We start from the raw sequence: 13,851 nt of genomic DNA on the forward strand, positions 1-13,851 counted from the left end.
GGAGTGTTTTGAGGAAAAGCATCAACCCACAGAGAGCTATGTTTATGTAATTTTTTTATACTTCTGCATTACAAAGTAGAAAGGATATTTAAATAGACCACTCAAATCAAAGACTCTAAATGTAACTGTAAATGCATTTAAATTCCACATGTAGGTGGTGGCCACTAATATCTTTCTTTAGGATTAGGCTTTACTTTTAAGTTTACTACTTTAGGAAGGATGTGCATGGTTGCCTTGGGACTAATTGTGGATGCCCTGATGTCACATGCCACTTTTCTCAGAGATCCCCAAAGGACCTGTGTTTTAAAAAGAAGAAGAATAGGAGAAACCAATTTTGACTCTTGAAGAACTGTATTGTGTATAATTTATGATAGTGTTAACGTTTAAGAGTTTGTGTAGGATGTGATTTTTTTTTACTGGTTGGCAATTTTTGCTTTATAAATTGACTTTTATAGTTTTTGCTTCCTAAATCATTGATTATAAACTAAACTTAATGAACTGGATGCTAATTATACTATTTGCTGGTGAAATATTTAAACCTCGGTCTTCTCTGGTCAATAAACTTCTTTCTTTTCCTTCTCTTTCTTTTTTCTTTTTCTCTTTCCACCTTTTTTCCTCTTTCTTTCTTTCTTTCTTTCTTTCTTTCTTTCTTTCTTTCTTTCTTTCTTTCTTTCAGGACCTGGGGATAACGAAAGTGGGCCATATGAAGCGAATTCTCCAGGGAATTAAAGAGCTTGGAAGGAGCACTCCCCAGTCTGAGGTGTAATCACATTGGTGCTATTCCTTGGAAGGGAAGTAATTGCTACTTAATACAAAGCTCTTAGAAGCAGTTGTCTGTTTCTGTAGTCTTCTGCCTAGAAAAGTAAGCACCACTGAGCACCTCTGTGGCTTGATATTTTGCTGTGGGTGAAAATTTTGATTTGAGGTATTAGAAAATATTTTCGTGCCAAAAAAATACATTCCACAAAGCCATTTCCTTATTGTGCAAACTTGACATGTTAAAATATGCTCATACAAGTAAGAAGGTAGGAGGAATCTGAGACAATTGCATTGTCTAAAAGATGGAAATGTTTACTTTCCTTAAACCTGGTCAGATGGAATGTTCTTACTCTGTGACTGCATAACAATATGTGGCTAAAACTCTTAGGTTTCACTATTGGAGGCATTGGCTTCTTCCTTAAAATAGTTGGTTAGGTGATTAAGATGTAAATTAAGCTGTGTTTTGAATGTTAGATGGGTATCGCCTCACTTTGCTAGCATTCAGTGGTCATAGAATATGGTTAAAACCCCTGAAATATTATGAATGAATGCAAATCTTAATGCACGACATTCCTGCCTGAATTGTCTTTCTTTTTCTTGCATGTCACATGTAATATCTTAAAACTTGGCTTCCATGTCAGTTTTAATGTAATTTAATTTATTACTGCCTAAGTACCTTTTTGTTAGTTAAAGACACTTTTCTGTTCTTTGATGTGGGATTTTGGATAAATATTCTGTATCTGAGAATTTGTGAACACGTGTCTGTGCCATAATCAACAAATGATACACATTTTATGCAAGCCAGTTTTATGTCACTCTATTATCAACACTAGGTATGCACAGTAGGAAAATTTTCTGGATATTTTCATAAAAGTATGTGTTCTATTGCCGAACAAAACTTGTTATAGCTTCCCAAACCAAAATTCCCACATTTTGTTCTTATTTTTGGTTTTAATTTAGTGTTTATTCAATACTCTGTTTGTATTTGTAATATAGTGGGCTGTTGACATCCAGTTTTCTGAAGGTCTCAGCTGGGATGTGTATACTGATCGTATGCCGATTGGTCACCCAGACTTATCCACTAGCTAGAGTGACTAGTGACACAACTTCCCAACAAGAGATTTACATTTTTTCTTAAGGGCTTTTATCTCATCTCATTCTTATACCATTATTACTATTATCTCACCTAATTCTTATATCAGGCAGGTATTATTTGCTTGTTTCTAAACCACTCTACTTCAGTGTAGCTCATTAGGAGTCAATATTACAATTATCAAATCTTTGAAAGCCAAAGGCATACGTGTTAAAAAGTCACCGAAATATCCTCAGACGATCTTTCTTTAGGCGTTATGTACCAAAAATTAATTGTAATATTTCAAAATCTCCTATATAAGAGAAGTAAACAGGGTATTGACCCAGTGGTGACAATTTTCATGAAGTAGCCTTCTAAGCAGGTGCTCTGTAGATACAAATACACACACATACACATAGACACATATATGTGTCTATACACATACACCGTGTTTGTATATTCATGCTTAACACACATAATCTTGAAATGTACTCTCACTGATATTTTCTAGACAATTATTTGCCAAATGCTTAATGAGAAATATTAACGGGAAAGCACTTAAAATGAACTATTGTCAGACATAATTTAATTGTATCAAAGAAGTTTAAACATTTGACACTTTATTCTTATTTAGACATTGCATATTTACTAGTAAAATCACAAAATTAAGACATCTTAAAAATAAATGAGCCTGATGGGTTCCTGACCAAATATGTCTGACTATATATTCTACCTGTCTAAGTTGCGAATAAATAGAAAATTTTCAAAGGAAATTATATCAAGTAGCATGAAAGAGTAAAAAGCCACTCACTTAGTAAGTGCATTGTTACCCTCAGCTATGAAATCAAAGGGCTTCTCTTCCAGTCCCTTGATAATCCGCACCCCCTGTCCCCTGCAAGTTGTCCCGCTCTCTTCCAGGCACTTCCCTGTGAAATTAAAATAGAGATGGCAGAGTCTCGGAATTCTGCTGAGGTCACAGATACCTGTCCAGCTCTACCAAAAAGGGAAATGTATAGGTGCAGAGAGGCATGGGACTCACGAATGAATTTTGGGTTGATTTTCACTCACCCAAAATACCCCTTTGCCGATAGAAGAGACTTAAGCTATTACATGTTCAGAATTTGAGAGTAAGATGTAAATGATTAATATTTGTTTGGCTGATGTTGATCTTTTTACTCTTAGGTAATAACTCTTTATGTTGTAAAACCTCAGTTAATAGACTCTTAACTAGAGTTTTCCTGCAGATGGCTTTTGGATGAGGAAAATCCTTTAAAATGACAATTTCAGTATTATTTTTTTTTTTGTCGTTAAATTAGAGCAATCTTTCCTGTATGCTTTGTCTATGCATGGCTGTGTAGGACCCACATGACTCTGCCCACACCTGTTTGCCAGGATGGTATCCTCAGAGCCTCCTTAGGCCCCTGTCAGCCTCACAGAGGAGCCAGCTTCTTACAGTAGATGGAGCTATAAATAGAAAGTAGAAAGAGCTTCTCTCTGGGAGGTGATCCCAGCTCAGGGGAGTGCAGTTGTGGCCTCTGTACCCTGATCCATTCAGAAGCTGAGGTGAGAAGCTTAAGCCTACTCTCGACTGTCAGCTGTAACTGTACTGTTCCTCCCTGCTATGCTCTCCCACACCTGGATAATTTGGGAGAAGTGAAGGGGAATCACAGCCAGCATCCATTTCCTTCAAGTCTTATTTCCGTGAGGAAGAACTTGCCTTTTTTTTTTTTTTTTAAGATTTTATTTTTAAGTAATCTCCCTATGCAACATGGGCCTTGACTCACAACCCCGAGACTGAGTCACATGCTACAGTGACTGAGCCAGCCAGGCATTCCAAAACTTGCTTTTCAAGAAGGAAAGGGACAGGGTCAGGCCTAAATAAAATTTCAAAGGACTCAGTTCTTCCCTTCAGTGTTATTCCACCTCCCTTTCTGAGTTTCCTTGCCAGCTTTTGGTCTCCCATTTCCCACATGCCCAATGCACTGATCGTTGCTCAGATTCTCACTACTCTTTGTTACCCTTTCTTCATCAACTTCCATACTACAGAATGACTGCTTTCACCTCTCCCCGCTTGAGTTCCTGTTGCGGATCCTCTGAACAAAGTGCTAGGAAGAAAACAATTTAAAGAAAACTAATTTTACAGTTCACATTTTAAAAAAGGAAACTTGCTAATCTAAATGAATCGATGGGTTAGATGATTTTGGGACCGTGATATAGATTGCTCTGGCTGAGAAGAGATGACCTGTGAATGTCGAGACCCTTGCTGTCCAGTATTATAGGCACTAGCCATATGTGGCTGTTTAAATTTACATTAATTTAATTAGAAAGTTAATTTCTCCATTGCACCAGCCACGTTTCAAGTGTGCAGTAACTACAATAGACAGGGCAGGTGTTAAACATTTCCATCATTGCAAAAATCGTACTGGCCAACACTGGTCTAGATCATTGCTACTCAATCGTGGTCCCTGGGCCAGCAGCATCCATGCCACCTGGGAGCTTATAGAAATGCAGAATTTCAGGTCCCCTCCAGACCTACTGAATTTCAATCTTCTTTGCAAACAAGATTTGGTGGTGGTTAGCACTGGCCTAGCCACATTTTATTGCTCCCAGATATTAGGGATCCGAATGCTTCAAAAAGCCCTCGAATAGCTCACTCCCCAACACACTACTTCCTAGAAATCCCAGAAAGGAGCTTTAGCTCATTCATCACCTTTGCTAAGTTTTCTTCTGAATGCTTATTCCTAATTCTGGTTCTAGATAAACCCTGCCTACCCAGGAGTTGTATTTGGGTAGCTAAGATAGAAAGGGGATGGGCTGGCAGGTGTAACTGGCCTCTCTCCAGCTCCCTACCTCATGTTGAAGTCACTAACAATCTACATTTGCTCAGTTTCTTGCTAATGTCACATTCTCATTTGTTCACAACTTAAGTCACAGGGAACATTTCAGAAGAATATGTAAGGAGATAAGTAAAGACCAGGTCAGTCTCCTATAGCTCGTACATTTCACTTTCTCTTATCAGCAGATTATCCTGTTGATGTAGTTCATGCTTGAGGATACAAACAGCACACACACATTAAATGAACCAGTAAGCATGAAAAAAAAAAAAAGAGCCAAAATGATTCCAAGTAAAGTGAATGTGTCATTAAAGCTCTCAGGAAGGCGTGTTTTGCTGGACTTTTTTTTTTAATGCTAATTTATCTTGATTTTCAGACAGTTAATAATTCCTTAAAATAGTACCTGAGATATATTTTGATCCTCAAAATACAAATTATTTTATTCTGTAATAAGATCTTTCCCAGTGATATATTGTCAATAATCCTTCACTTAATAATTTTTACATATTGATATCGTTTACCAAGACATTACTGGCTACAGATTCTTTAGCTAATTTTAATGAATAAAGAGGGCACCACTTGAGTCTTGATAGAAGTTATTTTTAACAGGCATCAAGAAAGAAAATATTCATGCAAAGCTATGACTTAGAAAATTACAGCAGAAACTTATATATACATCATTTCTAAAGTACATTATCTATCTGTTATTTCTGACTGAACTGACAACACAGTGGACTCTCATGTTCTACAGATGTGAATCCTACTTGGATATAGTTTTTCACTAAAGTTCCTTAAATGTTACATCTCTCAACCTTGACATTTAGGATCTCTCCTGCCCTCTTCCTGCCAAATGAACTCATCCTGCATTTTTCAGATGCAAGTTGGGTAAAACCATGGGTTCAGAGTTTGATAATAATACAAGTGGCAGTTTTAAAACACCAAGCTTTTAAAGTCAGTTGGAAAGAGTGAAAAGTGAAGATTCCTCAAATACTAACTATTGGTCAATGGAATAACCTCTCTGGGCATTTCCCACAGCACTCGGTAGCCTCACCTCTCCCCCTCTGGCTTCCCCTTGCCCGGGGCCATGGGGCCTGGGACCCGTCTCTGCTATGGCATCTCCCAGGTGACTTTTGTGTAGCAATCTCCGTGTCAGATGGGTAACACAATGCCTTTGCAATCTGATGCCTTCTTAAAGAAACACGCAAAACTTTAAAAAGGCAAAGATTATTGGTTTTTATAATACCCAAAGGATTCTTTACCTTTATTATTGTTCCTCTTTGTTATTGTCTCCAGATTTTGTTTTGAGATATTTCTGTTAGAAGAAAAAACTGTAAATGTTTATCATTACAGAGAACAGAGAGATAAAAGACAGCTGGACTGTACCTATTTGTATACTTCTTTCTGTTATTTTCGGGAAAATAACTTTAACAGTAACTGAGACTTCGTTCAACTCGGTAACAATGTTTAAGATAAAGACCCATATTACTACTGTAGATGGACAGATTGATTCCCCTTATGTAACTAAGATATTCTATTTACATATATTTATATCTTCTCTCTTAATTTCTTATGCACACCCAAGTTTAAGTTAGAAAAATAGAAACCAAGACACTACTTAAAAGCTATAAAAACTCCACCTAAAATATTTCATTTTAGCTACAAGTTATTCATTGTATAGGAATTTATAAATAGCCTGGGTATTTCATAGGAATTGCATTTCAAGAGTAAATTAACCATACCTAAAAGAACATAGGGATACTTTTAAAATGCATTAAGATAAGTTTCATATTCCATTGATGATGCTATTGAAGTAGGATAATGCAGTTAGATAAACAAGCTAAAAAGAAAAAGAATATATTTTGTGGTCCTTACTGTTTGCACTATTGTTTACCACAGGTTAGCCATATCTATTTGTATATTCTAAGTATTAAGCTGATATGTAGCTAAAGATTTCTTACAGTTCTGGTAACTGGTAACTAGTGCTGTGAAAGGTTTTGGTGTTGTAACATTCCCAGTTTTGTGAGTTATATATTGTATATTGAAGATGATTAATAAATTGGAGTAATATATTTATCTAGAGCTGGGAAGATATGATAATTATTTTCAAATCTTCACGTAAGTTGTATCAAATTTGTTTCTTCCTCTTAAGTGAGATAAAAGTCTCACTTTTGTGTTAAAATGTCTATTTATACAACAGGTTTCTCCTTTTACTGGTTTTATTAATTTTCATATTAAAATTTTTCTTATCTTTTGATACCAAAATAATTATCATGCTGGTTATTCAAACTGCCAAGATGTATTTTAGTTTGCAGGAATTTTGGCAGACAAAATATTTAATAACAAACCAGCTTTGTATATTTTGTGGCTTTGGAGGTGAGAATTCTACCTTTGAATCTCTGTGTGAGGCAGTGCTCATATCAACAAACTGAATAATAAGACAGTATTACTTGTGATCATCAGTAGAAGGTTTTCTCAAGTTGTATAAATCAGTGCATTTATTTATTATGTTGTGAAATTTAATCTTTATACAAAATGCATATTCTAGCTCTTTTCTTTGTTACTGCTGTGGCTTAGGGTATAATAGCTCTGTTAATGATTTACTTACATACTTGAAGTACTCATTTCTGTCAAACAGATGCCCAGTTTTTTTTCCTTCTTAAAAAAAATGGTATTTTTTTGTTTTTACCATCATAGGTAACTGAATAGTAATAGGGACTTTGTTAAAAAATAATTTGCATACTTAAAATACATATAGAAAAAAGGAATAAAGCCAAAATAAAATCACCAGTATTAAGAATTTAATGTAACCAAGGGATTCACTGTGCTAGCTTTGCCAATATATATTTTATCTTCAAGTCAGAACTTCTGTGATAAACTTTCCATTTTTCTTTTAAAAGAGAGAGAGCTCTGTGATTGTATGCCAATATAACACTAAACTGAACATTGAAATTCTCAAACCCCAAAAATACCGCGAACTTCAAGGGGCCAGCTTTAGATTCCAGGGTGAATATTTTTAAACACGTGTTTGCATTTGACTCTTGTCTACTTTACAAATAGTAACCATGATGATTAATGCTTTATTTGTTTCTGTCAATTAAGTCAGTGAGGCTTGAATTGAGTTTTGAGTTATTTTTGTTTTAAAAAAGTATTCTCTGTTCAACTCTTTAAAAAGCTAGAAATTGAAAACATAAGAGCATAACCTACCAACCAGAATAAAATCACATGTTCTGACTTAAGGTGAGGCAATGTTGCATACCAAAGAAAACAATTTAACTAGCCCTAAATTCAACCATTTTATTGTTTTACAGTGTGAGCAATAGGTGAATTGTGAACTATTTAAGAACAATAGTAGGAGATTAAGAATTTACTATAATTTTAAAGATACGGAGTTTTGTATTAATTTTACTGTTGTATAAGCAAAGATTAAAGGCAGAAAAAAACATATGAGAAACATTATATGGAAATATGGAAACATTATAAAGAAAATGGAGCTTGAGCTGGATATTTGCCAAAGATTTGGAAATGAATAGTTTGAACATAGATATCTTTCACCTTGTATGGTAGAAACACAGAACATGTGTTCCATGTCTAGTAGGCACAATACCACAAAACCCAAAATAGTTACACCCATGATGTCTGAGACTGTATCTGTATGTTACCAAAATAGCCAATGAATTCAGGGAGCTCATCCCACTGTTGCAATTTAGAAGTCATTTAGGCAGGTAGTTTGGATGACCTCATCATTTGTGTTTATTACAAAGCAAATGTCTGTGCTTTGTCAACTTTGTGATTGACAGAAGGAGAATGAGTCAGAAGGACTTAGCTAGTTCCCATAGAATATTTGTAAATGTGGATCAGACCATACCACACAAGTTGAAGAGATTTTCATGAACTTGCTAAGCCTTGAGATTTGTTAGCAGTGATAGATTTTCCTTTTACTTGAAACAACAAAAGATTATTAGAATTTACAATATTATAAATAGCTGAATTATATGATTCTGCAGATGGATATATGGTTTAGATTTAGGTGGTTCTGTAACTGACTCTGGCACTGGCTCACTATGCCTTTTCTACAGACTATGTATGTTTTGGTGTTGCAGTTTTCCCAATGAGACATAGCACTCAAAATGATCAATTGTAAGTACTTGGTAATTCTTCTTTTACCGAAGAAATTACGTAAGTGTGAATCATACTTAAATTTACCAATTGTTTTTTCTTTAAGTGTATTTGTTTTGAGAGCACAGAGACAGTGAGTGGGGGAGGGGCAGACATCTGAAACAGGCTCCACTCTGACAGCAGAGAGCCTGATGAGGGGCTTCAACTCCCAAGCTGCGAGATCAGGACCTGAGCTGGTCAGACACTCAACCGACTGAGCCCTTCAGGCGCCCCTTAAATTTACCAGTTCTTTCCCACTGTCATTTGATATACAAAGAAAGACTTCCAAAACTATAGCATGAAGATTACAAGTCCAGATTAATATCCCTGATGTTGCGTTTGAAATGAAAGTGAAGTTACATTAATCCTCTCTGTAGCAGAGTAGGGGATGGGTATTTTCACCTGTTTACTTACTACAGGTTCATATTATTCATTTAAAGGCAGGCTAAACTCTCATTTCTAAAATCTTCAGAAATTCAGATTCATTTTGTTTTTTCTACATTCACCACAAACAACCATTGTATAGTAGCAGATTGGTTGATTTTTTTTTTTAATTAAGACCTTCATGTCTTTTCTTAGATTAACACCCAAAAGAGAAAAATGTCACTTTAAATCAGTGGTTACGAAAATGAAATACGGGACTTACTTGTTTCATGCTGTGACATCGCTTGCTCTCTGTACTAAATGAATTCTGAATGGTTTTCTTGCTGTTTGATCTGAAGCATGGATCGTTAGCTACATTTCCTGGCTGTGGAATGGTACTCCCTCATGAAAAGTACCTGCAAAACTTCCTGTAAAGAAACTAAACTGGAGATTATTTTAATTATTGCCATAATGGAAATCTGAGTACAATTTAGGGGAAAAAATTCGAATAACCATGTTAAAATCATTAAATATCGATGAAGGTAAGTGAATATTGCCTTCTATTTTTACCTAACATTTGAATTCAGTCATTAACTGATAACTTAAAAATTTTGTCCTGAATATAGCATAATATGATAACTTGAAGGTCCTGTTACATCCCCTTCCCCTAAAAATGTTGAAATTATAAGAGGCTGTAAACTGGATGATATAGAGAAAAGACCAAAGCAGAACTCGTTTGCATGGGATTTGGATCTGTCTTAATGACACAGCCTAGTTTTCATGAAGACGGGTCTCTAAACAATTCCAGAATGATTTGGTAGAGTGACGGGAAGAAATTATTTTTCTGGGTATTTGTGTCTCACAATGACCTGATATACAGACGGCCCTAGTATAATTAACATTAATTATAACTTCTGTTGGAACCTACCCTGTTTACAAATCTGTTGTGAAGAGATTTTTTAATATACATAATGATGAATGAATTGCGAACTTAGACAGTTCTTTTGTTTCCTCTCCTTTGACTTGAAAAGCTTTCAAAAAGCTTTTGAGAGATGACATAATTTTCATAGCAACATGATGTGACTGCCTGCTTCTGCCAAGAAACTCCTGAACTAAAATATGGAACAAAACAAGTGCTTAACCCCAATCTTGGTTTTGGATTGTGTGAGCAAAAGCATTTCATATATCAAAGTTTTCTCAGTATTTATGCAGTTGCACATTTCATTTTTTGTCCGTCTCAAAAGTTGCATTGGCATTTTATGTTCCATTTCTAATTATATGCAGTAAAGTGATAATTCCATTGCCTTAGTTCAGCCCTCTGCCAATACAGACCTTCGTGATTTTTATCTCCTGTGCTTTTGCTGTAGTTTTTCAGCAACTGGTTTTCCTACATACATTGTTTCCTACCTCTAGTTCATCTTCCACATGGTTGAACGGAGTGGGAGTGGTCTTTCTGAAATGCATTTTCTTTGTCATTCCTTTGCTACAATTTCTTAGGTAGGTTCTTTTTTTTTTTTTTTTTTTTTTTTTTTTTTTTTTTTTGAGCATAGCAACCTAACCCCTTACTGTGATAGATAAGGGTCTCTATAGCTTTGCCTCTTCCCATCTTCAGCTGCCATTTCCTCTAGAGGCTTTTTGTAATTCATTGCCTTAGCATAATCACTTGCTAGAGATCAACTCATTCAAAACTCGGTTCAGATTTAACTTTCCGTGGAGCTCTACCTGACTTCCCAACCAAAGTTAAGTATTTCATTCATGTTGCATAGCATCTTGAAACTTTCTCTGTTAAAATAACATCACATTTCAGTAATTTCATATGTGTGTGTGTGTGTGTGTGTGTGTGTGTGTGTGTGTATGCCTGCCTTTCCTCCCCCTACCAAATTTCTCCATTTTTGTAGTCTCAGTGTGAAGCTACCATATAATAAGACTTCAGTAAATGTTTTTGAAAGAATGAGGTCCTATGGAACCCAAACTTCTCTATAATTTTATACTTTCACAAATGCAAGCTTAGACTTCCCTGAGCCACACGAGGGATGTGTGTATTCATGAGCAGGTGAGCATGTGTGCACTCTGGGCACACGTGCCAACAGGAGATAAACATCAAGGAAGAGAGATTGTTTCGAAAAGGATAATCATTTGTTAGTTTTTCGTCAGAAGTGTTTACCAAATCTGACCAAACCTGAATTCTTGTTTCTAAAAACGAGGCTTACAAAATTTTCAAATCGCTGTCAAATTCTTGTTTGTAATTCATGCATATGCCCTAAAGACCACCTTGCTGTTTCGCAGACACATTTAGTGTCTACACTCTATATAAACACATGCATTGATCACCTAGACAAAATAAGGAAGGATATTTGGGAAAGAATCAGAACTAATAATGAAGGTGAAAGTTTCTCAAAAGTAATAGCCAACCAAAGATCTAGGCTGAATTGGTGTGATTTCAGGTCATTTATAGCTAAGGATTATTTCATTTTTTATGATGCAAATGTAAGATGGCTTGTTTGTGCCTGTTGTCCCCCCTTCTAGAACATAAAGACTAAAATCTATTACCTAAGCGTTTGTTTTGTTTTCTGATTCTAAAAAGACTTCAGCCATGTCCCAAAATCGTGATAGAGGTCAACACAAAAATTCTTTACAGTTAATAATTCCTAAGGTTAAATAGTAATCAAAAATGCATGTAATTAAATTAAATGCCCTCTTCCTTTGCTCATGTAAGAGACATTTTTCCACCTGCTCTGTACGGGGCACTTGATTAGATGCTGGTTATACAATAAAATAATCTGTCTTCAGAATGATTTTCTACAGTCTGAGAAATTGGGGGACTGGTTAAACCAAATGTTCCTCAGGTTATTTTAGCATAATCTCATTCCACCCAAAAAAACAAACTTTGCGTCATGAAGAATTAATCCCATTTTTATGTCCAGTTTTTGCACTTTCAGGTCAGCCATAAATAATTTTTCACCATCACTCGTCAAGTATATGTTTCATCAATCCCGTAGAACCCCATCTCTATAGGTGCTATGTGTGGTCCAAGTGGCTAATAGATTTCTAGAACATGAATTCAATTTCAAGTCCATTTTAGAAAGGCATCTATCCCTATTAATGCCATACACCAAAATATATGAGGTATGGCTGTAAACTCCCAGCAGAAGGAAAAGAATTATAAAGTAATGCTTTCTAGTATAGTTCAAAGACTCCGTTTGAAGTTAATGGGTTGATATTTCCACCTCAATTATTTTTAATTTTTAATGGGGAGTAGAGAGTAATAATATTTAACAGGTAGCATACTTATCTGAGCATATAGTAAATATACTACAAGTATTTGTATGCCACAATGCACTGATATTGATGAAAGAAAGCAAAAGCAAAAATATTTGAGTTATAAAAAATTAACTTCTCTGCATATTTATTGATGGTTAGGCAATAGGGTTCCTTTATGAGAAGGAAAAAAAAATATTGTCAGTAAGTATGGAAAAAAACCTTAAGTGTGTGTATTTTTACCTTTTGATAGGCATATTTTGAAGTCATTCTTTCCCATCAATATAAATAAAGTATCAACCATTTCTTTGTTCTTTAGGAAAAGAAATTTTTAGTTTGATACAATTTTACTATTTGTTCAATACTGTAAAAGGTCCACAAAAGGAGGAGACTTGGCTGGACACTTAATTTACCTTCCCATAAAGATAATCATAATTATTTGCCTCCTGTTTATTATCATGTTGAAAACCTGACAGTGTAGCTCCTTTTGTCCCTCACATTGCAAAAGATAGTTTTACTCTAGCCTTTGCCATATTATTTATAGTTAAGAATTTACTACATTTTGGTAGTCTGTTTCGAAACTTTTACTTGTATCTGAAAGATGCAGATCATGTCTATTTATTATTACACAATGGGCTCTGTTTGCTGCAGAAAAGAGTGAAACTTTTAACTGCTTAGCACATTTGCCAGTGAAATATACCTGACAGAGCAGAGGTTATAACTTTGGCTCTAATTACTTTTAATAATGGTAAGGAAATGTGTTTTGTTTGTTTACATGCTGTTTACAATGGCATAATTTTTTAAATATATACAATTGAGATATTTATTGCATACTATTTTAAAGATGTTTTATGTGTTTTCACCTTTGGAATATATTGTTACAGTTACTTATACAGATAATTTGGGTGGCTTTGTTAATGTAGCTAGTAATTTTTATGACTACTAAGTGACCAGTTTTCCGTGCCTTTTATTGTGGGATGCATGATTATGTATTTATTGTACGGAAGTCACTGATGTGTGTATTTTTGTACTTTGCTGGGAGTAATGGTTGATCTCGATGTACATGATGATGAGAGATGCCTTTCCCAAAGGGCACTGCCTTGAGATCGTCCTTCTCAAAATAAAAAGAATGCATTTGGAGAATGTGTGAAGCCTACTTTCTTTCTGGGAGAAAGTCTTATTTTTTTAATTAAACTTTTTATTGTGAGATCATTGTAGATTCACATACAGTTGTACAAAATAGTACAGAGAGAGATCATGTGTACCTTTCACCCATTTCCCCCCTATGATAACATCCGGCACAACTATAGTACAATATCACAACCAGGTTGTTGACACTGACAGAGTCCAGATGCTGGACAGTTCTTTCACCCCAAGGCCATACAAGGATCCCCTAAGCTACCTTTTATA

At 35.2% G+C, this 13,851-nt stretch overlaps 1 protein-coding gene across 6 annotated transcripts in view; it reads left to right on the top strand.

Moving 5' to 3' along the window:
- DGKH (diacylglycerol kinase eta) overlaps positions 1-13,584 on the top strand; it is a 184,115-nt gene extending 170,531 nt beyond the window's left edge. For all 6 annotated transcript variants that reach the window (XM_058684159.1, XM_058684185.1, XM_058684178.1 and 3 more), the window contains one exon: positions 677-13,584. In XM_058684159.1, coding sequence (XP_058540142.1) covers positions 677-766 — 90 coding nt within the window. In that variant the 3' untranslated portion in view covers positions 767-13,584. The remainder of the gene's footprint in view (positions 1-676) is intronic.
- The last annotated feature ends 267 nt before the right edge of the window (positions 13,585-13,851 follow it).

Source organism: Neofelis nebulosa, chromosome 1 (genome assembly GCF_028018385.1).
Source record: "Neofelis nebulosa isolate mNeoNeb1 chromosome 1, mNeoNeb1.pri, whole genome shotgun sequence".
Taxonomy (NCBI): Eukaryota; Metazoa; Chordata; class Mammalia; order Carnivora; family Felidae; genus Neofelis; species Neofelis nebulosa.